Raw genomic sequence first — 27,762 nt, 5'->3', positions numbered from 1 at the left:
ACTCTTTTTGCACCTGGCATTCTGAGGTAGTCTACTTCTAAAATCAAGAGGTTGCACATAACCATCATGGCTTGTAACCTGTGATGGACTGTCATGACTGGACAGAAATCTGTCCAATTTCCTTTTAAAGGCATCTAGACCAGGCTCTATCACCACATCCTGCGGCAAGGAGTTTCACATATTAATTGGACAGAAATGCTGGCTAAAGAAATCTTTTATTTTGTCTCGTCCAACACTCAGTTTCAGTGGATGTCCACATAAGGGGGAGGAGGTCTGGTCTAGAGGGTAGAGCCTCCGTTTGCCTGAAGATAACATCAGAAGGTCGCCAGTTCGAGACCTTGAAGCAGCTGACAAGCCGAGCCAAGTTATGCTGAGTTATTCCACCTGCTCTTTGGCCGCTGTCAGCCTGTGTGGGAGGAAAATGGAGGCCAGAATGCGATACCAGATCATTAAAGATCCATCTGAAATGTTGTGGTTCTTGAAAGACAGAACCTTCTTCAATTGTAAAAATCCCTATTGGGATTTAGTATAGCCTGCCTATGTAAACCGCCTTGAATTAAAGTCTGAGGAGAAATCTGACGACCAAAAAAGCCGTATATAAATACCTGTATTATTACTACTACTACTACTACTACTACTACTACTACTACTATTGAATCCACAATACCACAATATTATTATTATTATTATTATTAAGGGGGACAATCTTAAGGGGTGGTGGGGTGTCCCCACATCATTTTCATGCTTGAGCTGTGGACCAACAGCTCCCTCCACTGCATGCTGTTTCATGTCTGATGCAGCAGTGGCAGTGATTAGGAAAGGCCAGCCTTGTTTTGTGCAAGTTCTTTTATAGGCCTTGAGCTATTGCAAGACCTACATTCATCACGGAAGTTCCATATCTAATATATTTATTTATGTAAACTTATTCAAATTTGAAATGTAAATTAATTCTTTTTTCCCCAGCCCCGACACAGTGTAAGAGAGATGGTGTGGCCCTTCTGCCAAAAAGGTTGGACGTCCCTGCCTTAGAAGAATGTGATGCACAGATGCTTCAGCTTTCCATTCTGATCAATGGTCTTTATTTAGCGTGATTTTGGTTAGAGGGAATCAAACGCTTAATACCAGAAATATTTAGATTGCTCTACATGTTTAATATCTGAATTAATAAAAGACACAACTAACTGCCTTCTTCAGAACATATACAAGCAAGCAGCAGAAATAAACATTCATTGTCCAAGCAGATGGATGCATAATTTTGCTTGTTTTGGTATATGGAGCACCATCCAATACCACAAGCTATAGAAGTACAGGTGGAGCCTGTTTATCCATGGATCTGGCTCAATGAAGGTCCTCTGGACCTGCACTGAACCAGACTTAGCTCCACCACAACCCTCAAAAGGTTGCCTCCGGATGGCTTTTGGAAGCCTGCAGAGGCCACGTGCATCTATCTGCGGGCTTCAGATGGCTGAAAAGGCAAAAAGAAACTACTTCCAGTTTCCAGAGGGACGTTCTTAAGGCATTAGGATGCCCAGGGAAGTAGACCTCCTTCTGGGAGCATAAGCAGCTTCTTGGGGCTGTGTAATTTAGGATACCACTCTGACACCCAAATACTTTAGACAATAGTATGCTGGCCATTTTCTTGCAATGGAATAGAATTAAACAAAAAGAAATAACTGAAGCTCACTTACCATACAAGGCATTTTTTGATGGAGAATATACAAAAGCTAATGTATATAGGTAGAAGTTCAATAAGCCATAGAACGATAAGAATTCTGCAGGTAATAACAGTCAAGGATATCAGGTGCTCACCTCTGAAGAGCCAACCAATTACACTACACACTACTGTACGTACCATATGTAGGAATTCAGCCTGCATGTGCTCTGATCTATCTAGATAATAGTTCTCTCCTTGCCTAAAGTGATTTCGTAAGTTCAAGGAAGCACTGCTAATGTGCAAATATACACAAATGTGAACTGGGGAACAAGTTAGTAAGCTGTGATAAGCTAGCTATATATACTTATGGGATCCACTGATGCCATATATATGAGAGACTTGTATTATAACAACATAAAGTTACATTTGTATTAGGGACCAAGTTCTGTATGCATGAAAATAGAGAATACTAACCCTAGATATAATTCTGTGATTCAAGGATTTGCTTTCTTTATACATGAAAGTGTATTATACTAGTCCCCAGGCTGGTCTCAATGCAAACATGAGGACACAATAAAAGGATATAATTATGATAATGAGTTGACAATTCAGCCACAAAGTTGTCCTGTTGTATGTGTACTCCAAACCGCAAATATAGTATAGCAATGCTGCAGGTAGACAGAGGAAACCAAGTGTCACTCTACATTTTATAATTCACTTTCAACCAAAGCTCAGCCAAACATAACAAATGATAACACTAGGAGAAGAATTCTTCCTGAATAAAACTGTCCTGGAACTTGCAGGAAGAGCCTGATCCTCAACACAAGGTTACAACATCAACATCAGGGGGTGGAGCTAGGAAGGAAAGGAAGATAACTGCAAGTGTGCCAATGGCACAAGACCATTGGAGGTTTTGGGATAGGGAAGAGCAAACGTCATACAAGGAACTGACAAAAATCAAAATTTTCTACAGTAGCAATGACTTGAAGTTCAGTCTTAGTCATTATTTAGTCTTTTTTAAAAGACTAAACAAAAATCCACAGGATACACTGATGCTTATGAAGCAGAAATGTATACACCGATTCTCCCAAGTCAAGGCATTACTAAACTGTTTTATGCAATCCTGAATAGGCACCCTTGAGAATATTAGAAGTGCCCTGCTAAATCAGATCAAAATTAATCTGGTCCAGCATTCCTAGCAAAACTCCATGCAACAACAGATCCTTCAGAAACTGCAAACTGCTCCATCAGTAGAGCATGGGCCCGCCCATGTAGTTCAGCAAAGAGGGCATAATCCTGGTCAAAAGTAGTCTCCATCTAATCAAATTTAGATACAGGGAGATCTTCTGTCTTATACAGGGAGATATGGACTGGTCAGGGTTGAGTGGTTAGTTAGTAGCAGCTTGACTTTTAATGGATGGGAATTCAAGTTTACACTCCCAGAATGCCATATTGTTACAGGGCAGAAGCAAAAGCTTTGTTTAAAACCGGTTGAATTCTGGAATCTTTACTTTGCATCAGCTACACTGAAAAATTGCTATGACGCTAAAAGAATTTACTGATTTGCTTTAAAAATAATTCTTTCAGTGAATCGTACCTTTATATCTTACACAACATATTCTATAGTTATCTTTTACACTGCAAGAAATACTACCAAGAAACTTAATCTGTCAAGGAGGTAAGTTCTTACCTAATGAGAAGCACTACAAATGTCAATGCAGTCAAGAATTTTAGCCTGAGGTCTGGGGAAAAAGAGAGCAAAACGTTATCGTAAAATTGATACAACCATCATGTTAGAAGAAAGATTCCATAAAAGTAATAAAGGTATGGAGAACAGCTTACCAACATAGGGCATGTTACGAAGTTCTGAGCATGCCCGTATTATCAGGAAAAGAAGATACAAAATGTACACAGCTGCCACCACAAGGAAAAATATTTTCATTCCCTGTGACAAAAAAAAGTTCCTGAGAATTTTATCGAGATAACATTATGATGATCTTACCAAGTTTCCTGTCCCCTCCCATTTTATGTTGCACAGAAAGGGACCAGCAGCTACACAAGCTGGTCAACCTGTTTAGTACAACTAGGCAAACAAGGAAGTGATTTTCTATTTGTTGCCTTCTGAAGAAAAAGCATTATGGCAGAGCACGTCACTTCCTTCAGCTCAATGACTTTCCCTGGAAAGCTGCAGACTGAAGAAATTGATCTTTTGCCACAGGAAGTTCCAGAAATTCAGTGAATAAGAGGCAGACATATCCAAGGACAAACATTTAGCCAAGGATTCAGGGATCTGATAAGAGTGTACAGCAGCACTGCATTTAGTGTAGCAGTTCACACCACCAGAAATACAAGTGAGTTTACAAACTAAAACAGGTGCTCATATTTTCTGGCAGTAGTGGTGCTACAATAAAAACAGAGAATGGTTAAGCTTCAGTGCATGTTTCTACATGTGCATACCATTTGTTTCATTCTGAACCAAGTATAGAATTTGTGTATCAATGCTGGAAAGTTGGGTGCAACTGGGCCCTCCGTTTCCGAATTTTAAACAAGAACTGCCACAAGAAGGGATCCAAAGACTCATGCAACTAAGAATAAAGCCAACAATGCCATTTCCTGAACACTGAACATCAGCCAATTATAACCAACACTGTGGCAGCGTACACTTAGTATTTCATGGTTTTGCAAGTTGTTTCACTGTAAGGCCCACCAAACCAGATGAACAGACAAACAAGAAAACAGCTTAACATTTTTTCAAGGCTGCTACTCCATTCAGCACTTCTCATGATGAACCAAAGCATAATTTGAGACAAATGTACCTGAAAATGTTTTGTATCAGCCCCGTACTGGTATGTTGGGTCCTGCAGTTCATTGACTCTAAAAACACAAGATCATGAATGGAAGGATTCGCACACAGCAATGTGAAAGTTATGAAAAATGCACAGAATGCAACATTTTAACATGGTTGGGTTTTCTCCTCCAAAGCCCAAAATTTTTTTTCCCTTCTTCTAAATGTCTTAAATCAGTATTTAAATCTGCCAATGTTTTCAGCACAACTCCACTTCCTTGGCAGAAGCAACAAGGATTCATTTCCAATTTCTGAATACGTAAGTGTTAACAGTGTTCATCTACACAAAACTGCTTTCACCCACTACAATCAAAATTGACTAAACTTTAATATTTCTCCAGAATTAAAATATCACTTATATCACTGTTAATTGAAGCTTGTAAATAAGGCAGAACAACTGTGAGTACATGTTATTTGTCCAAGGTAACGCAGATGAAACCATGGATGTACGGGTTTGTGAACCTACTGGCCTCCTAGGTCGAAACACTACTTTTAAGTAAAGGATCACCATTCAGAATCAGCACAAATTTTAAAGTAGGTATTTGCATAGTCCGCTTGCACCTAATAGCAAAATATTAAAGGATAACGCAATACAGTCAACTGATTTAAAGCAGGGGTGTCGAACATAAGGCCCAGGGGCCAGATGCAGCCCACAGAAGCTTTTTATCTGGCCCTCAGGCTCTCAGCTGCTGAGCAGTGCTAAGGAGTTACTGCTGAAAGGGCAGCCGAAATGAAAATTGGACTCTCCCATATCTTGAAATATGATCAAGATTTGCATATTTTCTCTTCTGTCATTTGCAGCTAATGAGTTCCTAAGCGAGAAAAAGTGTTTATTTTTAGTTATGGCCTGTTTAATGATATCACTTCCTGCTTAATGACATGACTTCTGGCCCTAAGGAGGCATCATGAATACTATTCGGCCCTCTGTATGAAATGAGTTTGACACCCCTGATTTAACGCATGTCAAAATGAATAAGTTGAAAATACTGGAAATGAACAAAGAAGCTTTTCACAATGGGCGAAGGCTAACAGACTTTGCAATGGAATCTAAAAATTGTTGAAAACATGATTAATGAGAAATACTAAATCTACAATGAAAATAGCAGGATATTATAGCAGGATGACTCCAAACCCTGGCACATGCCAGGAGGCTATACAAACTCCTGCACCAAGAGACTCAGGTTTGTTTTTCTTTAGTATCTACTACATAACTTCAAACACACAGCACTATTTAAGAAATTTCTTTTATTAGTGACGCAGAGAAGAGAAAAAGTAGATAAATAATGGGTCCTTTTTAAGAATACAACATTAAAGAAAAATTGAGGAAGCTGAATACAGGTGTGCCACGGTATCCATGGATATGAGGGGACACCTATCCCCTCTCTCCAGAGGTGAGGGGAGCTCTAGGGCTTCCCCAGGCATGGTATCCACAGATATGGCACCCCCCCCCGTACTAAGCTTTCTATTACAGCTTTCCTCCAAGACTATTGCAACTACTGATCAGAGACAAAAAGGGGATGTTACTTACGTCTGCCATATTCCTAATGTAACAGAAACCAACCAGAGAAGACCAACTATCAGTAACTTAGGAAAGTAGAATGTTAAGCACTTCCTTTCTCCCTGACAAAGAAAACAGATGAATACTTAACTCACTTTTCAGATATCAGTTATTTTTCAAAACTGTGAAATACTACTTCAATACTCAGTAAGCACATTACCCATTACAAGCAGTTATTCAACTTTTTACACAAATTTGAAATGAAAATGCACTTTGCAATGGTAGTGGCCCTCAATGCGCAGTTGGATAAACAGGACAATCTACTGCTTGTCAGGAAAAGCAGTACACAAAAGGTCTCCATAATTGTTTATTGCTTATTCCTGCATTGACTGGCTGATTTTGCAGCAGCTGGACAGGGCAGGAAGAGCCCATCTGTTGCATTACTTTTGGATTTAAAGTGAGCTATAAATTATTTCAATACTTGTTGCTTCAACTTTCATAAGGAGCAACATTCATATTCAGAAATCATAGGTACCATTACCACATTTGTTCATTAGAAGAAAGAAATTCAAAAGTCACAGTACTGTTAGAATAACTTTAATAGGATCAACTAAAATATCACAAAATTATGAAGAATGAAGTTCCACAACATTCTTTATCAGGCTGGATATTAAGCAAAATGGAGGCGGGGCAGGGTTTGAGAGAGAGGTTTCTCTTGGTACAAGTCAGCAATTTGCAAATCCTAAGAAGGAATGCAGGAGGAGTTATGTTTGCCTAAGGCGGCAGTTCTAAACACACTTACCTGTGAGTTATGTCCCACTGAAATCAGTGGAACATACTTCTGAGTCAGGGGTTTTTAAATTTTTAGGCCAGAGGGCCACATCAAGTATCTGGCATGGTGTCAAGGGCCGGAAAAATAAATTTTAAATATAAAATTTAAATAAATACATTAAGAAGCCTCAGAAAACCTAAGGCCTTCAGACGGCTGAAAAACATCACTTTTGGTTTCTCAGAAAAACCAGGAAGTGATGTTTTTAGGACTTCTGAGGGGAGGCTCATGGTCTCCTCGGCCCTCAGAACACCATCCAGACGCAACTGCAGCACAACTCTGGCAACATTTGGTTGAGCAGGCCAGAGGCTTGCAGAAGACCAGAGGCTTGCTGCAGGTTGGATAGAGGCTTGTTGCAGGCCACATCTGGCCCTGAGCTGGGGTTTGGAGACCCCTGTTCTCAGCAGACACACATTCAATTGTGTTGTAAGCCCCACTACACAATAGTTTAGCGGATCAGCCTTACTAAATAACGCACAAAGATAATGTATGGACTGAATTCAGGTAGCACTGAAATATTATTTTCTTCTCACCTGCACTCTTATGCCATGGTAGACACACAGCCAGAACAGCAGCAATGCACACAGGAATAGTGACTGAAAGAGGTCATCTAGCATTCCAGGAAACCAGCTGTTGATCAGGAATGAAAGAGGGAAAAATGGATCTGCGACAGAACGGAACAAAAAATAGTCATCAGGCACCAAACTTTTTTTGGCCACAATGATACCTTCAGGGTTAAATAGCCATATCTGGTGGGGAGGGGGGTAATTTTCAAAGGGAAAAAAAGGCACAGAGAAGAAGGATCAAAATATCCCCAACCTCTGTGTTGTGGTTCTGATCTATACCACAACTGTACAGCTGCTACTCAGGTGAAAAATCAAGTCTTAACTATATACTGATATGGTTAATTTCATATGTAGTTTGGCTTGAAGTGTTAAACAGCGTTTAATTATGGATACTGTGTACATGTTTGCCTTTTCCTCCCTTTTAGCTTTGGAACTTTACACTCTTAGGAGTGGTTTTCATAGCACAGCCTCATGTTAACAGGATAGAACGAGGAAAACTGCATACACAACTCCCTTACAAAACTGTAATCCTAAGGGCCACCCTGGGCTAAGTATGTGGCTTTATTCTTGCTGTTGGGAATGAACAGCATATGGGAACTGAGAGCTGAGCTAAGAGAGAAAGACAGGGCAACTAGAGTAGTAGAGAGGCATTTGATCATTAATCATAAGGAAGCTTTGTGAAAAATCAGTAAGGCTTCAATCCTATACACCAGTGGTTCTCACACTTTTAGCACTGGGACCCACTTTTTAGAATGAGTTTCTTTCAGGACCCACCAGAAGTGATGTCATGCTAGGAAGTGAAGTCATAAAGGGGCAGGAGGTCTGGTCTGGAGGGTAGAGCCTCTGTCTGCCTGAAGATAACATCCACAAGGTCGCCAATTCGAGGCCACCGGCACCGTGCGACCTTGAAGCAGCTGACAAGCTGAAGCCGAGCTATTCCATCTGCTCTGAGCATGGGAGGATGGAGGCCAGAATGTGAAGCCAGATCGGAATGAAACACCTTGAATGTAGTGGTTCTTGAAAGAAAGAACCTTCTTTCAAATTGTAAAAATCCCTATTTAATAAGGGATTTAAATAAAGCCTGCCTATGTAAACCGCCTTGAATAAAGTCTTGAATAAAGACCAAGAAAGGCGGTATATAAATACCTGTTGTTGTTGTTGTTGTTATTGTTATTGTTATTATAAAGCAGGGAAATTTTTAACAATCCTAGACTGCAATCCTACTCACACTTACCTAGGAGTAAGTCCCATTTACTATCATTGTTAAAATAATATACGTAGTCGTGTGTTAAAAGCACAGGTCTGTAACATTTCCCCAGATGCAGTCACATCCCATGGTAGCACCAAGTTTAATAGATTAAAAATAAAATATTGAAATGAATGGGGACCCACCTGAAGTTGGCTCATGACCCACCTAGTGGGTCCTGACCCACAGTTTGAGAAACACTGCTATACACAGCTACCTGAGAATAAGTCCAATGGAACATATTTCTGAGGAGACATGCACATGATTGCACTGTAAGATTGCCTTTTTTCCAGATGTAAAATTTAGGTAAATTCCCCAGCCATTCCAGTCAGCTTGTGAGAGCAGTAAGACTGGAACCCAGAATCAAGTCAAGTCTCAGGTTCTACCCATTAGCTTAAACTCTCAGACTAACTGTAACACAGACAGAAATCAAAATACTGAAAAGGGTACTTTTTAAAAATGATTTTTTGTCCCATGCACAACAGCATTTTGAAGAAAACATGTTTTATGAAGTATAGCAAATTACTTACAGCCCCTGAAACCCACCACAGCAAATTTTAATTCATGTAAATACCATTATAAAGCAACAGCAGGGGAAGGAGGATAGACATCCACTTCTGCTCTATGCCCCAATCTCTCATGGAGAATTTGCGTAGGGAATGTGCAAAGAGACACTGTAAATAAACACAGGAAGATTATATAGAACCTACTTGCCTTCAGACAAGGAGATTGCTGGGATGCAGACAGGAGCACAGGGTGTCTTCTTTATCTGCAGATTTGGAACCTGTAGATTTGACCCACCACAGGTTCCAAACTCATAGCTGGAGGACCCACAAAGGACCTTTTGGACATGACCAGATGCCTCAGAATGCCTGCCAGAGCCTTCTGGCAGGTTTTTCTGGTTTTCACAAAAACTGAAAGTGTCTGCTAAAAGGCCCCAGCAAGCATTCTGAGTCACAGGGAGGTCACAAGCAACTTCCTTGCGACTCAGAAAACAGGTCAGACCGTGGATTTCTGTATCCGTGAGGCTTCCGGGCATGGAACCCCCTCAGTTGCTGAGCACTGACCTGTATATGTGCAATGTTGGTGTGAGCTCTGCAATGACTCCTAGAGAGCAGACAACTGAACGGCTAAGACAATGCATAAAGTCCAAGGTATTACAAAAGGTCACATTTTGCGCTTAGGAAGATTACTGCACAGTGCTCACAATGGCCACTGAACAGCAACATTCTCAAACTGCATGGAAGTATTTCCCTTGAGAAGCTTCACGTATCAAATTTCCTCCATTCATTGTATTCCCTTCAGCTTCAGTTCTGCTGATTTCATACTCAGTTGCATACCTCTGGCCACCAGATCAGTAAAGAAACATTTTCCTGCACAGTTCCTACTGACAAAGTTTGGTCAGTGTGTGTTTCAGTAAGCTACAGAAGGCAAAGCTCTCTTCAATTCTCTTTTGAGAACTCCTCTTGTAAAAAAACTCTAGTGTTCTGATCAGGGCAGAGCAAAAGGAATCATAGAACAGGTATAATCAAGCAGATGCTGATCCAGACCATGAAGGGGTGACCCATTTGACCCTGATCTGCATTAGCTACAAAACAGAATGGTCTCCATTCTGTATTCTTTGCTCAACTATTCTAGAACTACAGATGAATTATTCTTCAGAGGATGCCTTGACATCTTTCAACAGGAAAACAATACTCACCGTGACAATGAAAGTAAGAACTACAAACACGAATCGGAACCAGATTTCCACTTGTGAAAAGGCTGGATTATAGGTTTTCCACTGAAAGGAAGAAAGGAGCATGTTAACAAAACAAAAAATAACTCCAGAAATGCAGAACCTGTGAAGAATCAATAGTTCAGACACAGTGCATAAAGGCATCTACACATTAGGCAACAGACTCCCTCTACCTAATCACAAAGAGAAAATCAATTACACTAATAGAACTCAATCCTATGCTTTTATACTCCTGCTATGTAAAACAGGAGTACTAAATCCCAAGTAGGATTGAAGTCTGAATCAAAATGGAAGAACCTTCAAACCATACCTTCAAATAGAAGGATTGAGGTTCAACTCAAAGATGACCTTAGGGGCATCTGATCTACTTTGACATCGTTACTTTCCATATCCCCATTTCAGTGCCCTAGGGGCTAGCATGAGAAATAGCCTTGTCCACCCATATTTTCAGATTCTTCCAAAAAAGAGCGGGAAAGAATCAAATTAAAGCAGCTTCCACAAGGCACAGGCAAATGTTTTACCTGGGTTCAAGTTATGAGAATTTTAACAGTGCTACCAAAATCAGTATAGCCTCTATGAAATAAATTTATATGAGCAATAAGGAAGCAGCAGAGTACACACAAAACATGTATCTACACAAATCAAGCATAGTGGAACAGCAAGAATAAGAGAAACTTCTATGTCCAGCTTCTGTGAACTCTGCATGTTAAGCACATCACTTAACTGAACATCACAGAACATCACCAGAAGGCGTTCGACACGGTCCCTCACTAAAGGCTACTGAAAAAACTCCACAGTCAGGGAATTAGAGGGCAGGTCCTCTCCTGGATTGAGACCTGGTTGAGGACCAGGAAAGTGGGTGTCAATGGGCAATTTTCACAATGGAGAGAGGTGAAAAGCGGTGTGCCCCAAGGATCTGTCCTGGGACTGGTGCTCTTCAATCTCTTCATAAATGACCTAGAGACAGGGTTGAGCAGTGAGGTGGCTAAGTTTGCAGACGACACCAAACTTTTCCGAGTGGTGAAGACCAGAAGTGATTGTGAGGAGCTGCTCGCCGCATCTCAAAAAGGATATAGTGGAAATGGAAAAGGTGCAAAAGAGGGCAACTAAGATGATTACTGGGCTGGGGCACCTTCCTTATGAGGAAAGGCTACAGCGTTTGGGCCTCTTCAGCCTGGAAAAGAGACACCTGAGGGGGGACATGATTGAGATATACAAAATTATGCGTGGGAAGGATAAAGAGGATAGAGAGATGCTCTTTACACTCTCACATAGCACCAGAACCAGGGGACATCCACTAAAATTGAGTGTTGGGAGAGTTAGGAAAGACAAAAGAAAATATTTCTTTACTTAGCATGTGGTTGGTCTGTGGAACTCCTTGCCACAGGATGTGGTGACGGCATCTGGCCTGGATGCCTTTAAAAGGGGATTGAACAAGTTTCTGGAGGAAAAATCCATTATGGCTTACAAGCCAAGATCTGTATGTGCAATCTCCTGATTTTAGAAATGGGCTACGTCAGATGCAAGGGAGGGCACCAGGATGCAGGTCTCTTGTTATCAGGTGTGCTCCCTGGGGCATTTGGTGGGCCAGTGTGAGATACAGGAAGCTGGACTAGATGGGCCTATGGCCTGATCCAGTGGGGCTGTTCTTATGTTCTTATCACTGGCTCTTGAATGCTAAAGTTTGTTTCCCAATCCAGATTGCACACACAAACCCCTCCATTGCTGCTACCTGGGAGATCCAGATTGGAACTGCAATGAGTCAAACACAGTCCACGCTGCGTCTCAATGCCCCGTCCCCTAACTACCACCATATACGAAACAAAAATCAAGCCAATGATACACTCATGTAGTTTGATCCTCAGTAAAATCACTGTTAATTCAACCGACTTCCAGATTTGACTTAAATGCTAACAAAGGCCAACTGTGTCTTACAGTTTTCACTCCCCTAATTTATGGTTGAAACTTTTTGTTCAAAAACCAGACATTCTAAAGCAGTGCTTCCCAATGTCACCAACTCAGTTGGTGACACCCTTCCTCAGTTCTCAGAACCCGGAAGTGCAGCAATGACATGTTTCATGTCACATGATGACATCACCACCATTCACTTCTGGGTTTGGAGGCATGCAGTGACCCCACAAATGGCCTCTGGGCAGGAGGGCTTTTCTAAACATGTTAAAACCACTTGTGGAAGCTCTGCCTGCCATGCTGAGCCTCCTGCTGCTGTTTGCAGAGTCACGTCGTTGTCTCCCAGCCAGTCAGTGGGCATCCCTCAACACCCTAGTGAGTGCCTCATGATGCACAACTCGAGAAACTCTGTTCTAAAGCATTCATTGTATTCGGACCTAAAGATACATGGGAACAGAACATAATCCATGTTCCAAGCTTCGTTCCATGTCTAAATGGTGTCTTTCATAATTTACTTTTAAGAAGATCTAGAGTTGTATTTCAAGTATTCCTTTTACAAACAGAAGGCACATACATTTGTACATTTGTGCAAACAGTAAGGGCAATTTTTGCCAATCCCTCTTACAACTGCATCCTCTGAAAAATCTACTCCTATAGGCTGCGCGACTCTCCAGAACAGGGTGGTATGCAGCAAGGAAGGGGGCTGCATCAAGAAGAAGAGAGGCAAAAATAACCCCTCTCCCTCATGTGAAGAAAACTGCCTTCTGTTTGCAGAAGAAATACTTTGGTCACAACTGAAAGTCTATTTGCTTTTAGTCTGTGGCCAAACCAACTATCATTGTAATAAACTTGTTATCTGATCACACCCAAGGTCTTTCTCCACTTGCTAGAGATATAACTAGTCTGGATTTAGTTCCACTGGAATTTCTTCTTTGTATTGATACTGAAACTTCACTGGAAAAAAAAATGTACCCCTTATTACTAAAAAGGAATCACAAGAAGATTTGCAACAGAAACTGAACTTCATGATTCTATTCACCTTCATCATTCATACCTACCGTGAAGCTAAAACTCTTGATGTTGAGGGTCCGAGGAAGTTCATCAAAGGTAACACTGACATCATAACGAGTGTAGTTCAGGTAGCCCAGATGAACCACTACAATTTCAGCACATTGCTATGAAAACACATTGGGAAGAGAAGCAAGAACAATGTGAGAACAAAACAAACCAATAGTCCATTTACATTTTTAGATTCTCATGGTGTTCGTTAGTGGGATCAGGTTGATTCAGAAATGAGCACGTGCATTTCTCACTGGGCCAAGCAAGCAACAGATGAGAACTAATTTGGAGATGCCGGTCAGTTTGCAGTCTCCCAGTGAAGGCATACTATCCTTTTCCTTGTACTTATAGAGCATTAAAAGAATCTGATGTTCATAAAATAGCAGCTGCTCCCTGCTCATAAAACAAGAAAGGGCAAGGACCCACTAGTTGCATGCAATAATCATAATAAAAGGTGGTTTGGGGGCCATTATGCTGTACAAAACATTTGTTTATAGAAACAAAAAGCTAACCATTAGCAGACCTTAGTAGCTCTATTATTACAGCCATTAATAACTCTGCATCTTGTAAATGCCAGGGGCAGTGTCTGAAGGTTCATACATTTAAAATAATAACTCTGCAATTCAGTTACAGATTTTCCCCTCATTTACAAAAAAAAATTAAAAAAAAAACAACACCATGAGAGCCAGAAAATTTATCATTCTAGCACAGCGTTGCCAATTCTAAGTGGATTTTCCAAGATCTCCGATGGACACATTTTCCATCACTACATTGCATGATGCCAGATTTTGAATAAGGGGGTCTCGTATATGAATAAGCAACTGTTTATGGCCCTGAATCAGGTTCAAACTACACATCCATGTGCACTCCAGAAGCATGCTGGCCCTGAAGCAAGAGTTTCACTTAAGGAGCAAATTGCTTCTTCAAGCATGGTGATGGGAGGCGGAATTCAGGAGGCAAAAGAACCTTTCCCTCTTCACAAGCTCATTCTTACCAGGATTGCCACCCTGCAGCTCTTTTAAAGGGAAAAGGAGATACAGGCATGCAGCCTTATCTGCAAGGGTTCTGATCTGGAACCCTCTGCAGATAGCTGAAGCTGCAGACATGGGAGAACACCCGATCCCACAGTTCAAGGGACCAACCCCCCCCCCCAAGAGGAGAGGGAGCTCTGATCTCCTCCCCTCCAGCGGGGCCTCTAAAACCAGAAGTAGTTCTTTTTTTTTTTTTAACCTGCAAAGCTCAGTCTGAGTTTGGCAGAGGCCAGGGATGGAGGGGTACACGTGGGGTGCATGCGCTGGGGGGGCAGACCTGATTCACGGATAAGTGAATCTGTGGATATGGGGCCCCACTGAACTGTACTTCCAACTGGAAGCATACCTACAGAGCACACGTTTATACATTCATGTAGTTTGTACCTCACAAAAGCTATTTCCCCACATGCGCTTTTAATCAAGAAAAAAAACATCTAAGTTATTTCAAAATGTATTTACTTGTGCACAATTGAGTGTTTTTATCCGGCTGTGTACTTGCTTGTTGAAATATTTTACACTTGCATTATCTATTACACCACGTATCGTCACTCCCATGTGAAAGGTCCCAGACAATTTTTTCCAGTTATCTGAAACAAGCAAAGGTTAGATGCAGATTGGAAATAAATAACCTCAAAATAAGAAGTCAGTAGACTCCAGCCCTCATCAGTGACTGCCTATTGAAGATAGTAGCTTTAACACATGAACGTTTCCAAGTGTGTTCGCTGACCATTTCTAGCAACACCTGACCATTACTGCAATTTGCTAGCTATTGCCTTGTATGCCTATTTCTGTCATAATGTCCCGCCCTGGAGGTGGGGCTCGGCTAAATCAAATGATCTGGATTGGCAGAACCAGGCTGCATACATTCCACACGTCTACCATACAGTTGTGAAAAGGGGCAGCCCAAGCCCCCAACACACATGAGGAACAATGCCCATAGCTCCTCTGTCAGGGGTGCATGTGTGCTAGCATGTACAAACACTTGTTCCTGCTAATCGCCCCCCCTTACCAGGTTACCAGGAAGTAACAGTAATGATGGAAGCAATAGCTAAAGCACCTGTCAACTGACAATCTATTGGCTGTAGTCCAGCAAGAACAGCTGCAGCTTTTGACCACCATCTCTTTACTTTCCCCTTCCCAAAACTCCTCTAGTGTGATCAAAAAGTTGAAGGGACAGTGGTGGTGGAGAAAGCAGCTGAAGTTAAAGCCAAGAGTCAGTGGGAGTTGTAGCCACCATCACTGCTGCCATCCCTTCCCTTGAGCCAGAGCCTGGACAGTGACTGGGAAGGAGAAGGAATGGTATGTTGGCAGCCAAAAGTTCTTGCCAGACATTACATCATCAACGTACTGCAGTCCAAATACTCAAACTTCCTATTACTATTGCCCATATGGGAACACACAACTTGGGGTTTGATCCAGCACCTACCACATACTGCATTACACAACTGGCTTAGCTCATGCAGCCTAGGGGTCCTCATGTTGTACAGGCATGAGAGACACATTTATGTATGTAGTTACGTGCATAATTAAATTGAAAACCAAAATAAATGAAATAACTCTTACCAGCAGTTTGATCCAACTGTATCGTACATGTTAGCCATAACTGCTGATTATAAGTAGATAATGGTTGGGAACTTAAATTAAAACTTATCTGGAATAAACCAGAAGCAAAAATCAACACACATTCATTCATTCAGTTGTATAAGTTACTCATCAATTTCTCAGCATATTAAGAACTGGGACCAAAAGATTGTCCTACTTAAATTGAAAACCACATTCCTGGTAAATGCTAACAGTGTGGAGATACCTAATACAAGGCTTAGACACTTATCACAAGCAAGAGAATAATTTGTACATCACTTCTATTAAGTTAACTTGGTTAACCATGCCATTCAGGTGGCAACCCACTGCTGAACTCAAAAATTGAAGCACGTGATTCAGTCTTTAATAAAAAATAGGCTGGTACATGCAGCACCCTGGACACCTGCCAGCAAGACTGCAATGCAATTAGGCAGACACCAGTAAGAGGTTCAGGGGGCAAAGCTCCAGCACACTATTTTCACACACTTGAAAAAGCCCTCCCATCCACCCTGAGCCTCTTACTGGTGCCCATCACCTCATATCATCATCTCCCAAACCAGAAGTAACTGGCTATTATGTCATTGCCAGTTATTTTGGATGGTACTTCTGGTAGGCGGGCCATTGGAAGTGGTATTCTGGGAGACGGCAGTAGGGAAATGCCGCTTAATGCCACCACCGAGTCCGTATGCCTCTGCAGGTCATCAGCTATAGCAGGGGTCTCCAAACATTTTAGCCAGAGGGCCGCATCTGGCACAGTGCTGGGAGCTGGGAAAAAATTTAAATATAAAATTTATATAAATAAGAGATGGAACTTAGATGAGTGAATAAATGAACGGGCTCATTCATTCAACCTCTCTGGCCCTTAGAACACCCTCCAGACGCAATTAGAGCATAGTTCCAGTCAAGTTTGGCCAAGTAAGCCAGAACCTTTCAGGGGACAAGACACTGGCCGCGGGTGAGATAGAAGCTCACCGTAGGCCTCAACTGGCCCCCTGGTCGGGATTTGGAGACCCCTGAGCTACAGAATGCAGACACCCAATTCCAAACTAATGCACCACAGTAATGCACCACACTCTTTTAGCAACCTGCTCTTCTCTTCTGTAAGATGCTACTGAAGGGAATCAAGACCCTCAAAACAGTGGCCTACTGCCAATATCATTGGAGTATAATGTTCCATACAGCTACCTACTGAGCCTCTTTCAATTCCCAATAAGGTCTACAGTTTTCCACTAATACATTAAGTTTTGAAATACAGATGTCTATTCCCAGCCTTTGCTGAGCTCAGAAGGTAAAAAAACACTACTCCTGGTTTCACGGAGAAACTGGAAGTGACTTTTTAAATGCCTTATAAGGCACTGGGAGGCCCGGGGAACTTCCCCAGGCCCCCCAGTGCCTTATAAGACATTAAAAGCATCACTTCTTGTTTCTCTATGAAAATGGAAATAGTGTTTTTCTACCTTCAAAGCTCAGTCCCTGGACCCAATTTGCAGATAAGTGAATCCACTGTTACGGGATCTGCAGATATAGCCCCCCCCCCTCCGTAATGTGATAAGCCCAAGAAAGAATGGTACCTTCAGAAAACAGCACTGACAATAGTGGTTAGAAAACTGTACAAACAAAACAAATGTTTTCCTGACCTATCCCCCATCCCATCCAGCCTTTACCCTTGTCTTTCATATTGTACAGCACTATAGGACAGGGATCACTTCACGTTTCTGCAAAGCAAATAATTCTCAGATCCCATTACTTAGTTGATGCTCCATTTTAAAAGACAGTAGACATTCTGCTCCATGTCCATAAATACCTTTGATGAAATTAAACTTCAAGGTATTCCTACACACAGAGAGAATATTGTGTTGAATGTAGCAAGTAATACACAAAACTATAGTCAGGTTTCTCATTTTAAGAATGTTACAATGTGTAAAGTCAGAATGCACCGAGTACAAACCATTGAACAAATCTTACCTTGGAACCATTATTCAAAGGAGGTGTTTCTGTAACAGATTCAATTACATCTGGACCTACACGATATATAGAGATATCAAATGATACAGAGATATCAAAACACAAATAGCTGTTCTCGCATCTAATGTCTGCGACCGTCTTATAACTGAAATTTTCTATAACAACAAAATAACCTTATAATTAACATGTTCATGAAATGTGGAATACACTGGCCTACACAAAAGCTCTTGCAAGAATAGCAAGCATTATGTTTCTTTATTCACACTCTCATATACGCACACTAATGAGACACAAATTCTTACATGCACTGTCCACATATTTCTATAGCACAAGGAACTTTACACACAGGCGTCTAGCCCCAGATTCCATTTTACTTTAATTGCAAAGACAGGAAGATTCTAGGCAGAACCCTCCTCCCCAATATACTAGTTTTCAATAGGTAGGTGTGTTTATATCAAATGGTTTCATATCAAAGAAAAGTCTATAACGTTTTACTTTTGAAAGTGAGTAGAGAGTTCAATTTAGATTCACCAACTCAGATGAAATATCCGAATACTACTTTTTCACACTGTTCCAAAAGATAAATATAAAACTAAAGTGTGGAGTCTCTATTTCTAATAGTTCAAACATGTTTTTGGTAGGGCCACCCAGGGTCAGATAAAATTGCTTGGAAAGCCACTTTTAGGCAGCCAGTTGGCCATCTTTGATTCAAACACTGACCACACTACTTGCAATTAAGTCACGTATGAACACAAGTTGCAAATCCAGAAGTCACTAAGTAATAGTGACATAGACGTCAAAACACATAGACGAACAGGCCTTGCTGAGGGAGAGTCAGCATGGCTTCTGTAAGGGTAAGTCTTGCCTCACAAACCTTATAGAATTCTTTGAAAAGGTCAACAGGCATGTGGATGCGGGAGAACCCGTGGACATTATATATCTGGACTTTCAGAAGGCGTTTGACACGGTCCCTCACCAAAGGCTACTGAAAAATCTCCACAGTCAGGGAATTAGAGGACAGGTCCTCTCGTGGATTGAGAACTGGTTGGAGGCCAGGAAGCAGAGAGTGGGTGTCAATGGGCAATTTTCACAATGGAGAGAGGTGAAAAGCGGTGTGCCCCAAGGATCTGTCCTGGGACCGGTGCTTTTCAACCTCTTCATAAATGACCTGGAGACAGGGTTGAGCAGTGAAGTGGCTAAGTTTGCAGACGACACCAAACTTTTCCGAGTGGTAAAGACCAGAAGTGATTGTGAGGAGCTCCAGAAGGATCTCTCTAGACTGGCAGAATGGGCAGCAAAATGGCAGATGCGCTTCAATGTCAGTAAGTGTAAAGTCATGCACATTGGGGCAAAAAATCAAAACTTTAGATATAGGCTGATGGGTTCTGAGCTGTCTGTGACAGATCAGGAGAGAGATCTTGGGGTGGTGGTGGACAGGTCGATGAAAGTGTCGACCCAATGTGCGGTGGCAGTGAAGAAGGCCAATTCTATGCTTGGGATCATTAGGAAGGGTATTGAGAACAAAACGGCTAATATTATAATGCCGTTGTACAAATCGATGGTAAGGCCACACCTGGAGTATTGTGTCCAGTTCTGGTCGCCACATCTCCAAAAAGACATAGTGGAAATGGAAAAGGTGCAAAAGAGAGCGACTAAGCTGATTACGGAGCTGGGGCACCTTCCTTATGAGGAAAGGCTACGGCGTTTGGGCCTCTTCAGCCTAGAAAAGAGACGCTTGAGGGGGGACATGATTGAGACATACAAAATTATGCAGGGGATGGACAGAGTGGATAGGGAGATGCTCTTTACACTCTCACATAATACCAGAACCAGGGGACATCCACTAAAATTGAGTGTTGGGCGGGTTAGGACAGACAAAAGAAAATATTTCTTTACTCAGCACGTGGTCAGTCTGTGGAACTCCTTTCCACAGGATGTGGTGCTGGCGTCTAGCCTAGACGCCTTTAAAAGGGGATTGGACGAGTTTCTGGAGGAAAAATCCATTATGGGGTACAAGCCATGATGTGTATGCGCAACCTCCTGATTTTAGGAATGGGTTAAGTCAGAATGCCAGATGTAGGGGAGAGCACCAGGATGAGGTCTCTTGTTATCTGGTGTGCTCCCTGGGGCATTTGGTGGGCCGCTATGAGATACAGGAAGCTGGACTAGATGGGCCTATGGCCTGATCCAGTGGGGCTGTTCTTATGTTCTTATATTCTTATGTTAATATGGCAGAATCTTTGTGAAGAGGACAGACAGGGAGCATAGAAGTAAAACATTCTAACAGACCATGGATAGAACCAGCAAAGAAGACCTTTGCTCCTTACCAGTCTTGGATGACACCACTGTTTACAGTGTGACAACTCTTAAACATGTCATAAACGCTGAACTCCCCAGTAAATATTCCTTCAAAACACAAGGCAAGGGTGCAAACACTAAAGACCTTCAAGATGTTTTTCTTTCTCTAGCATAGCAACAGGAGAGAATGAGAAGCCATTCTGTCAAACCACAGGCAAAAATCTTACCTCCAAGGCCTATTAAGACGGTCAAACCGAAGCAAATGAAAAACACAACAAAGACCAAGACAAAGTGGCGTTTAGACAGCGTATACAAGCGCATTGGGGCCAACCTGCAAAAATTAAGAGAAATATGTTAGCAATCAGTGAGTTTAATACCAGCAAGTATCAGATTTAAATTTAAATTTAAATTTTATTTTTTAAAATGCATCATCTTTTCTTCAGAAAGCCAAAAAGCAATACACTGAACCAGTAAGTTGAACACCACTCTGTCTAAAAGCACTGATTAAATCTGAGTCCCACCCCCAAGAAAATAGCATGCCCTTTCACACCAAAATATTTTTACTACCTCTTTGAGTTCTTCCCTGCCCAGAAGGAAGAGACATCAGTTACTCCGTTGCCTGTCATATAGAAAAGAACACACCACATATGCATAGCTTAGGAGTTCATATGTACATTTATTAACTGTGAAACATCAGACTATCATCCTGCAACTGCAACAGGCCTGATTCAGACATAACAGGAAGTCATAGTTTCCCACTAGTTACAGGCTTGTGTACATCTTCCCTTTTCCTCCCCTCCAAAAACCTGTTTGTGCTCCCCTCCCAATCTCTATTAGTTTGTTTACACATAGTTCTGCAGCTTGCACAAAGCTGGGAACTGTGGCTTACCTCCAACAAAGCTGGGTGTGAAAATAGAGTTTGAAGTTGGTTTCACATTATGGTTTCTTAACTAGAGTTAACCAACAATTCCTAACTTCTCATGAGGGGAGCTGTGAGGAATGTCAATGTCTCAGATTTGACACAGCCATCCAAAACTGAGCCAAGGAAGTTAGAGGAGGGGAGGGAGAACACACAAGCCTCAATTCTTTAGGGCTCATTCACAAAGAAGACAACCATAGCTTTCCATGACATCTCAACTGGCCTGTTAAATGTATGCACAGCCTACTACCAACTTACATACATCAGATGGCAATATGCAGTACTATTTGATCCAATCTGGTAAAGGAAGAGAAAACAACAACTTCCACATGCATTCATGTAACCCAGAAAACTTCAAGACCTGAAGCCTTTTAATGACTTGAAGATTGTGCTTGAAGCAATAGGAAGGCAGGACAAAAATACATTAGAAAGCAGACTTTCAAACTGTGTTTGCTCTGCCATCTGCAAGTTAAACAAACTAACACAGTTAATAGCCTGTTAAGTATCAAGGCACAACAGCTCATTAATGGTGGTTTTAATATTCTGCCTACTGGAAGATGAAAGACAAAATATTATATCCGAATAATTCCCTAATATTACCTTTTCCTGATTAAACAAATGCTTTTGCTTCTTAAGGATATTAAGGCTACAATCCTATACCCAGTTTCCTAGAGGTAAGTCCCACGGAACACTTTGGGACTTACTTCCGAGTAGATATGTAGAGGATTGCGTTGTTAAGAGCAAAGAGGCAAGCTCAGTGCAACACAAAAAGAAATTAAGAGATTTTTCCATAATAACACTGATAATAAAGAGCAGCTAAGAAAGACACACCTTCAGGATTACAACCTTTCCAGGAAAAAACCCACCAGACACAAAGGGACTTCTGAGTAAGTATGCAAGATTGCATTGCCTCAACCCGCACAGCAGCAAACATGAAGCTGGAGAGGCCAGCCACAACAGAGCAGAACTTCCCTGCCTGCAGCTTTTCTTTTGAACCCCCTCTGGGTTTCCAGAGGACCATTCACTGAATCAAGTGGAGCCAAGTGGCTGGGGAGAGGTATTTTAGGGGAAGCATGGAACACACATTCCCTGCCGACTACTTCTTCCCTACAGGCCACACTACACAGATACACTGTTCTGCAGTGGAACAGCAGAGGTTGTGGTTCCTAGTCCCATTTGCAGACCCTCAATCCTGAAGCCAAGGTGTCCTCTGGCAGTTTCTCCTCTATGGTGGTCACCCCTAAGGATCATGGGAAGGCATACCTGGATAGTGGTGGGTCATCTTTGCTCCTCTCGGCAGTTGCTGGCTGCCATTCCCCCTTTCTATCATATAGTACTCTGGAACAAAGCTACATCAAGGGCATTGTGGGGCAACATGCTGCCTGGCTTGTCCTGAGTCCTGGCAGCTGCTCAAGAATGCTGCATGCTGATAAGAGACTCCCCTTACACACCAGGCACAAGATGATTCATACATTAAAAAAAAACCAAAGTTGAGAGGAAGAAAAATGCCACTGGCCCAAAACTCTTCAGTCCACCACCACCACACAATCCAAATTACAGTGTCCAAAAGCATAAAAGCAAGCGCACAACTAGAAGGGCTTACAGAGCAACAGCTCCAAATGTTGTCATGCAAGCCAGCCAAGCCACAAAATGTAAGGGGGGGGGCAACTTCAAGGTCGGAAGTTCAACTGAAGCAAAGAAAACCTTCCTGATTTAAATATAGGTATGAATAAGCACAACACATTCACCAAGCCATCCCTGATTTACCTCTGATGCAACAGTCCTAAAGGAAAAGATGTCTTAACCCCATCACTCAGCAGCATCGAAGAAACAAAAGGGAGAAAACAGAAGATTTAAAAGGAGAGGAAAAGAAAGTATTGCACGCATTAATTCAAAGCACATAAAAAGAGTGGCTAACAGCATGATCTCATGTGTCTAGTCAGAAGTAAGTCCCATTTTGTTCAATAGGACATACTCCCAGGAAAGTGAGTATAAGACAGCAGCCTTCGTATCCTACCCTTTACACTTGAACATTTAGTCTGAACAATACATTTCAGGACACAAAATGCAGTCCTCAGCAGGCAGGCTCCAAGACTGCCCTAACAGCTGCTTCTCCCCTACTAGCAAACAAATATTTGAAGAGAGAACACGTCTCCTGTGTTTTGTCCCACACTCTGCTATTCATTCTGTCTTGAGCAGCTCCACAGCCTGGCATCACCAGTTAGGAGTTCTGAAGGTAGCAGGGCTGGGAAAGATCTGAAAAGCCACTGCCAACCAGATCAGACAATTTTGGGGCAAAATGACCAATGGTCTAACTCCGTAACTGTTCATACATCTATATTCACTATTAGAAATGCTACAACAATTTCTCCAGAAGGCAAAATCAAAGAACTGTTTTCTCAGTTGATCTCCACAGTGCTGTATGTTTCTCTAATTACAGTACTAATTATTTTGATACCAATGATAAAGATAATGATATTTTCCACATTTATACTGTATTCTGCATTGGTTCAAGTTAAATAAGCCTTCAATTGCAATCCTATGCACACTTAATTTGCAAATAAATATGCATAGGATTGGGCTACATTGTAGTCTTCTTCAGACTCAGAATAAAGTATTAGCTTAGCTCAACACAAATCATGCCCACAATTAATTGCTGTATATCCAAAACCACTGAGATCAAAGCATCCCTCTTAAAGCCACTTCTTACATTAGAAACAAAAATCTGGTTCCCCAAGTTGATCACAGCAAACTCAATACAGAGGTAAACCTAAGAATCAGGAGGGGACAATTCAAGTGGAGCAAGGTGCATACACATAACACAAAGCAGGTACATATACACCAAGTGTGTGCTACAGTAGCATAGTGGTTAACAGTACAATCCTATGCATGCCTACTTGGAACCAAGTCTCATTGACTTCAGTGGACTTACTCCCAGGAAGGTGGGTATAGGATTGCAACCCAAGAGACTGAACAAGGTACCAAGAAGTCTCTGGTTCAACTGCCGCCTCTGCTATGGACTTAAATGGGAACCCTAGGGAGTCACTATTCAGCCTTAATCCACATGCAATATGAGCTACTGACAATTTATAAAACTTTTTTCAGTCTTATTTTTTCTGGAAACAATGTATAAAGTGCTTTGATAAAGCACTATATAAGTGCTTATTCTTTTTACTGAAAGATCTGTCAGATTAAGAACATAGAGTTTGTTTCCAGTAAATTTTCTAAAACACAATAAGCATCTAGCTTATTCAAGAGGGAAGTTTCCAACCAGTGTGAAAACATGTTGGGGCCAGAATGCAGAATTCTTTCAGGGCCACATTAAGACATATGACATGCTTGTTATGTCAGAGAATCAACACAGAATATGGACGTGGGCTAACATTTACACAGAAGACTTAATTTGAAGAGCCAATGTTAAGATCTTTCACAGGGCACACAACAGGCAGAACCACAGTCCTGCTCATGAGAACAAAGTAAGCAAATGATCAACTCTTAGCCTTTACCAATGCTCATGTTGCATTCACATTAAAACAACCAACATTAGAGTCAAGATCAGATTCTAGAATTTTTGTCCATACAATACTGAACAGTCACTTTGTATAATTAGGCAGAGAAACGTTTAACTATTTCCTTCTTTCATTCTTGACTTAAAGGTCACAAACAGAAAACAAGTATGGGAAGGTCAAAACCAGGACTGCTCAGAATTCAGCCAGCTGAACAGATCTTCTTCTAAGACACCTGCAAATACTGCAAACAAACAACCTTTCAGCCACAGCAGTTCTACTGAGGGTTAGCTTCAAATGCCATCTGTACATTTCAGAAGGGTGCAAAAGCACAAGTGACACACAATTGTGTCCTCAGCTTTTCGTGTAATATGTGAATTTGAACGTACAGATTTCACCTTCAGGGAGATCTGAGGGTACCAAATGACTTCTGAAGGTCCTAGGTCTCATCAAAGATGAAACCAGCAGGCCTTAGATGCAACAATAGAGGTTGCAGATTGGACAAGTTTCAGAGGCCTGAAACCTCAGATGCAACAATAAAACTTAAGGCACAAGTGATTCATGATACTGCTTCATTGTAACATTTGAGCTAGCTCTTTTTATGACAGTGTACACTGGCTCCCTGAGTTATTGAGGTCTCGGTTATGGGTGACTGTGTAAGCATCTTCTGTGGTGCTTTTGCACAGGCATTATTTTGAGGTATGTGCACTCCAACTTCCATACAGATCTCCAAAACAGAACCTGTACATATGTTAAGAACTTAGTGTAATCAAATACTAGTCAACATACTGGGCCATTTAGTAAACATCCATTGCTCAAAACCGCATGCCCCAATCTCATCGCCCCCCACAAACACATATATACACACACAGGAAATTAACATGGTAGGATGGTGACCCTTGCCTCCACGTACAGTCTTAGTTTAAAACGAAAAACCTGATCCGCAACAAGATTCACAAAAAGCACCTGAACAGAGTTGATCACGCTTCCTCCCTTCGTCACTACTACCACAGGCAACAATGCTGAAGAGAAGGAGGGGGCTGCTTTTTCTTCATGTCTAAATGAATGATGCTGTAACCAAAATCTACCTTGAAACATCCAGTAACCAGACAGCTCATTGTTACGATTATAGAGGGAGAGAGGCTCAATAGTTAAAAAAAAAATACTTTGCACATGTTCAAAGGAATTGCTCTGTTCTGAGAAACTATGCCATGGAAAACTAGTGGTGGACCTAATTGTTTCTCAATGATTAGCACATAAGAACAGCCCCACTGGATCAGGCCATAGCCCATCTAGTCCAGCTTCCTGCATCTCACAGTGGCCCACCAAATGCCCCAGGAAGCACACAAGGCAACCTGCATGCTGGTGCCCTCCCTTGCATCTGGCATTCTGACACAGCCCATTTCTAAAATCAGGAGGTTGCACATACACATCATGGCTTGTAACCCGTAATGGATTTTTCCTCCAGAAACTTGTCCAATCCCCTTTTAAAGGCATCCAGGCCAGATGCCGTCACCACATCCTGTGGCAATGAGTTCCACAGACCAACCACACACTGAGTAAAGAAAATAAGAACTTTGTCCTTTGCTGTACCACTTCACGTGGTCCACCTCTTCAAAGCACTACCAGAAGTGACTGGCGATGACATCATTGCCAGTTACTTCTGGGTTTGGAGGCCAGATGTGACGTGAAAAACACCAGTAAGAGACTCAGGGTGGACTGGAGGGCTTGGAAGAGCATGCTTGGGAGCCTCCTACTGCTGTTTCTTGTGTCACGCTGTTGGTCTCACTGCTGGGTGGCAGGTGTCCAGGGGTCCCACAAGTACCACCAGACCCCACCGGTGGTACCTGTACCACTGGTTGAGAAACACTGAGGTAGTTCAGACACTGGTGGGGGACATACACCAGGGGAGGAGTGTGGGGTTCACACCCATTTGGGAGCTTTGGGTGGCCACTGCTGGGAAGAGGATGCAGGACCAGAAGGGGCTTTTGGGCTGACCAGCTGGGCTCTTCTGATGTTCTCAGGACCAGGAACCTCTCACTGGGAAAAACCACAAGGAGAGGCAACACCGCCGCAGATGCACCCTTGTGCAGCTGGCATGAGAATTCCCCCAACACGTTTATGCTGACCCGCAGCCACCCGAGCGCCCCAACTCACAGGTCCATCTCTGCTCCCGCGCATGCGCGCCTCGGCTGCAACAGCTGGTCTCGCTCTGGGCACCGGCCGCCGCACCAACCAACCTCCGTGGCAACATCAGCCGCAGCGAGTTCCAACACAGCACTTCCGCGTGCGTCACGTGACGCAAGCAGCCCGCAGAAGGCGGCCCCACGTGATCAGAAGAAGGCGGGGAGTGTGCGCCTGCGCAGTGCGGCTGCCGGCTTCAGGCACTGGAGCGCGGAAGTTTAAAACGGGGAATCGCCACAAGGATTCTTGGGAATTGTAGGTTTCTTGTTCGCTTCCTATTAGTGCTGTGCAGGCTCCTAAAACTACAATTCCCACAGTTCTTGGGGAGAAGCAAAGTTCTGTCTTTAGAACGCTGCGAGAATTCCTTGGTTTAACCCATTGCTGCCCGGCCCACATTCTTAAAGCAGAAATGGCTTTAAGCCAGGGTTTTCACACATTAAACCGTACCTGGGTTCAACACATTCCACTCAATACAAGTACAGTTTGCGCACAGTGCACACAGGTGGTTGGTCTCTGAAAATGGAAGGTCATTGCCAGGGAGGATTGTCTCTGGGTGCAGAATAGCATGGCAGTGTTTGCCAAGGCTTGTCCTATAAGAGCATAAGAAGAGCCCTGCTGGATCAGGCCAAAGGTCCATCTAGTCCAGCTTCCTGTATCTCACAGTGGCCCACCAAATGCCCCAGGGAGCACACAAGACAACAGGCACAACCTGCGTCCCAGTGCCCTCCCCTGCAACTGGCAATCAGAGGCAGCCTGCCTCTAAAACCAAGTCATACCTACTATGACTTGTAACCCGTAATGAACTTTTCCTCCAGAAACTTGTCCAATCCCCTTTTAAAGGCGTCCAGGCCAGACACCATCACCACATCCTGTGGCAAGGAGTTCCACAGACCAACCACACGCTGAGTAAAGAAATATTTTCTTTTGTCTGTCCA

The 27,762-nt window shown here is 42.4% G+C and overlaps 1 protein-coding gene across 1 annotated transcript in view; it reads right to left on the bottom strand.

The window, feature by feature from the left end:
* Positions 1 to 26,869, bottom strand: part of TMEM181 (transmembrane protein 181) — a 31,877-nt gene extending 5,008 nt beyond the window's left edge. The window contains exons 1-15 of the mRNA XM_066611327.1: positions 26,801 to 26,869; positions 20,446 to 20,549; positions 17,921 to 17,976; positions 15,938 to 16,025; positions 14,834 to 14,961; positions 13,343 to 13,459; positions 10,341 to 10,421; positions 9,213 to 9,312; positions 7,360 to 7,490; positions 6,028 to 6,119; positions 4,471 to 4,528; positions 3,497 to 3,599; positions 3,345 to 3,396; positions 2,240 to 2,322; positions 1,689 to 1,778 (exon numbers count right to left, since the gene is read on the bottom strand). Of these exons, the coding sequence (XP_066467424.1) occupies positions 1,689 to 1,778; positions 2,240 to 2,322; positions 3,345 to 3,396; positions 3,497 to 3,599; positions 4,471 to 4,528; positions 6,028 to 6,119; positions 7,360 to 7,490; positions 9,213 to 9,312; positions 10,341 to 10,421; positions 13,343 to 13,459; positions 14,834 to 14,961; positions 15,938 to 16,025; positions 17,921 to 17,976; positions 20,446 to 20,549; positions 26,801 to 26,808 (1,291 nt within the window). The 5' untranslated portion in view covers positions 26,809 to 26,869. The remainder of the gene's footprint in view (positions 1 to 1,688; positions 1,779 to 2,239; positions 2,323 to 3,344; positions 3,397 to 3,496; positions 3,600 to 4,470; positions 4,529 to 6,027; positions 6,120 to 7,359; positions 7,491 to 9,212; positions 9,313 to 10,340; positions 10,422 to 13,342; positions 13,460 to 14,833; positions 14,962 to 15,937; positions 16,026 to 17,920; positions 17,977 to 20,445; positions 20,550 to 26,800) is intronic.
* Positions 26,870 to 27,762: the final 893 nt, after the last annotated feature.

Source organism: Tiliqua scincoides, chromosome 1, assembly GCF_035046505.1.
Source record: "Tiliqua scincoides isolate rTilSci1 chromosome 1, rTilSci1.hap2, whole genome shotgun sequence".
NCBI classification, from domain to species: Eukaryota; Metazoa; Chordata; class Lepidosauria; order Squamata; family Scincidae; genus Tiliqua; species Tiliqua scincoides.
Note: the sequence above shows the minus strand (reverse complement) of the source record. Positions and strands in the feature narration are given on the sequence as shown.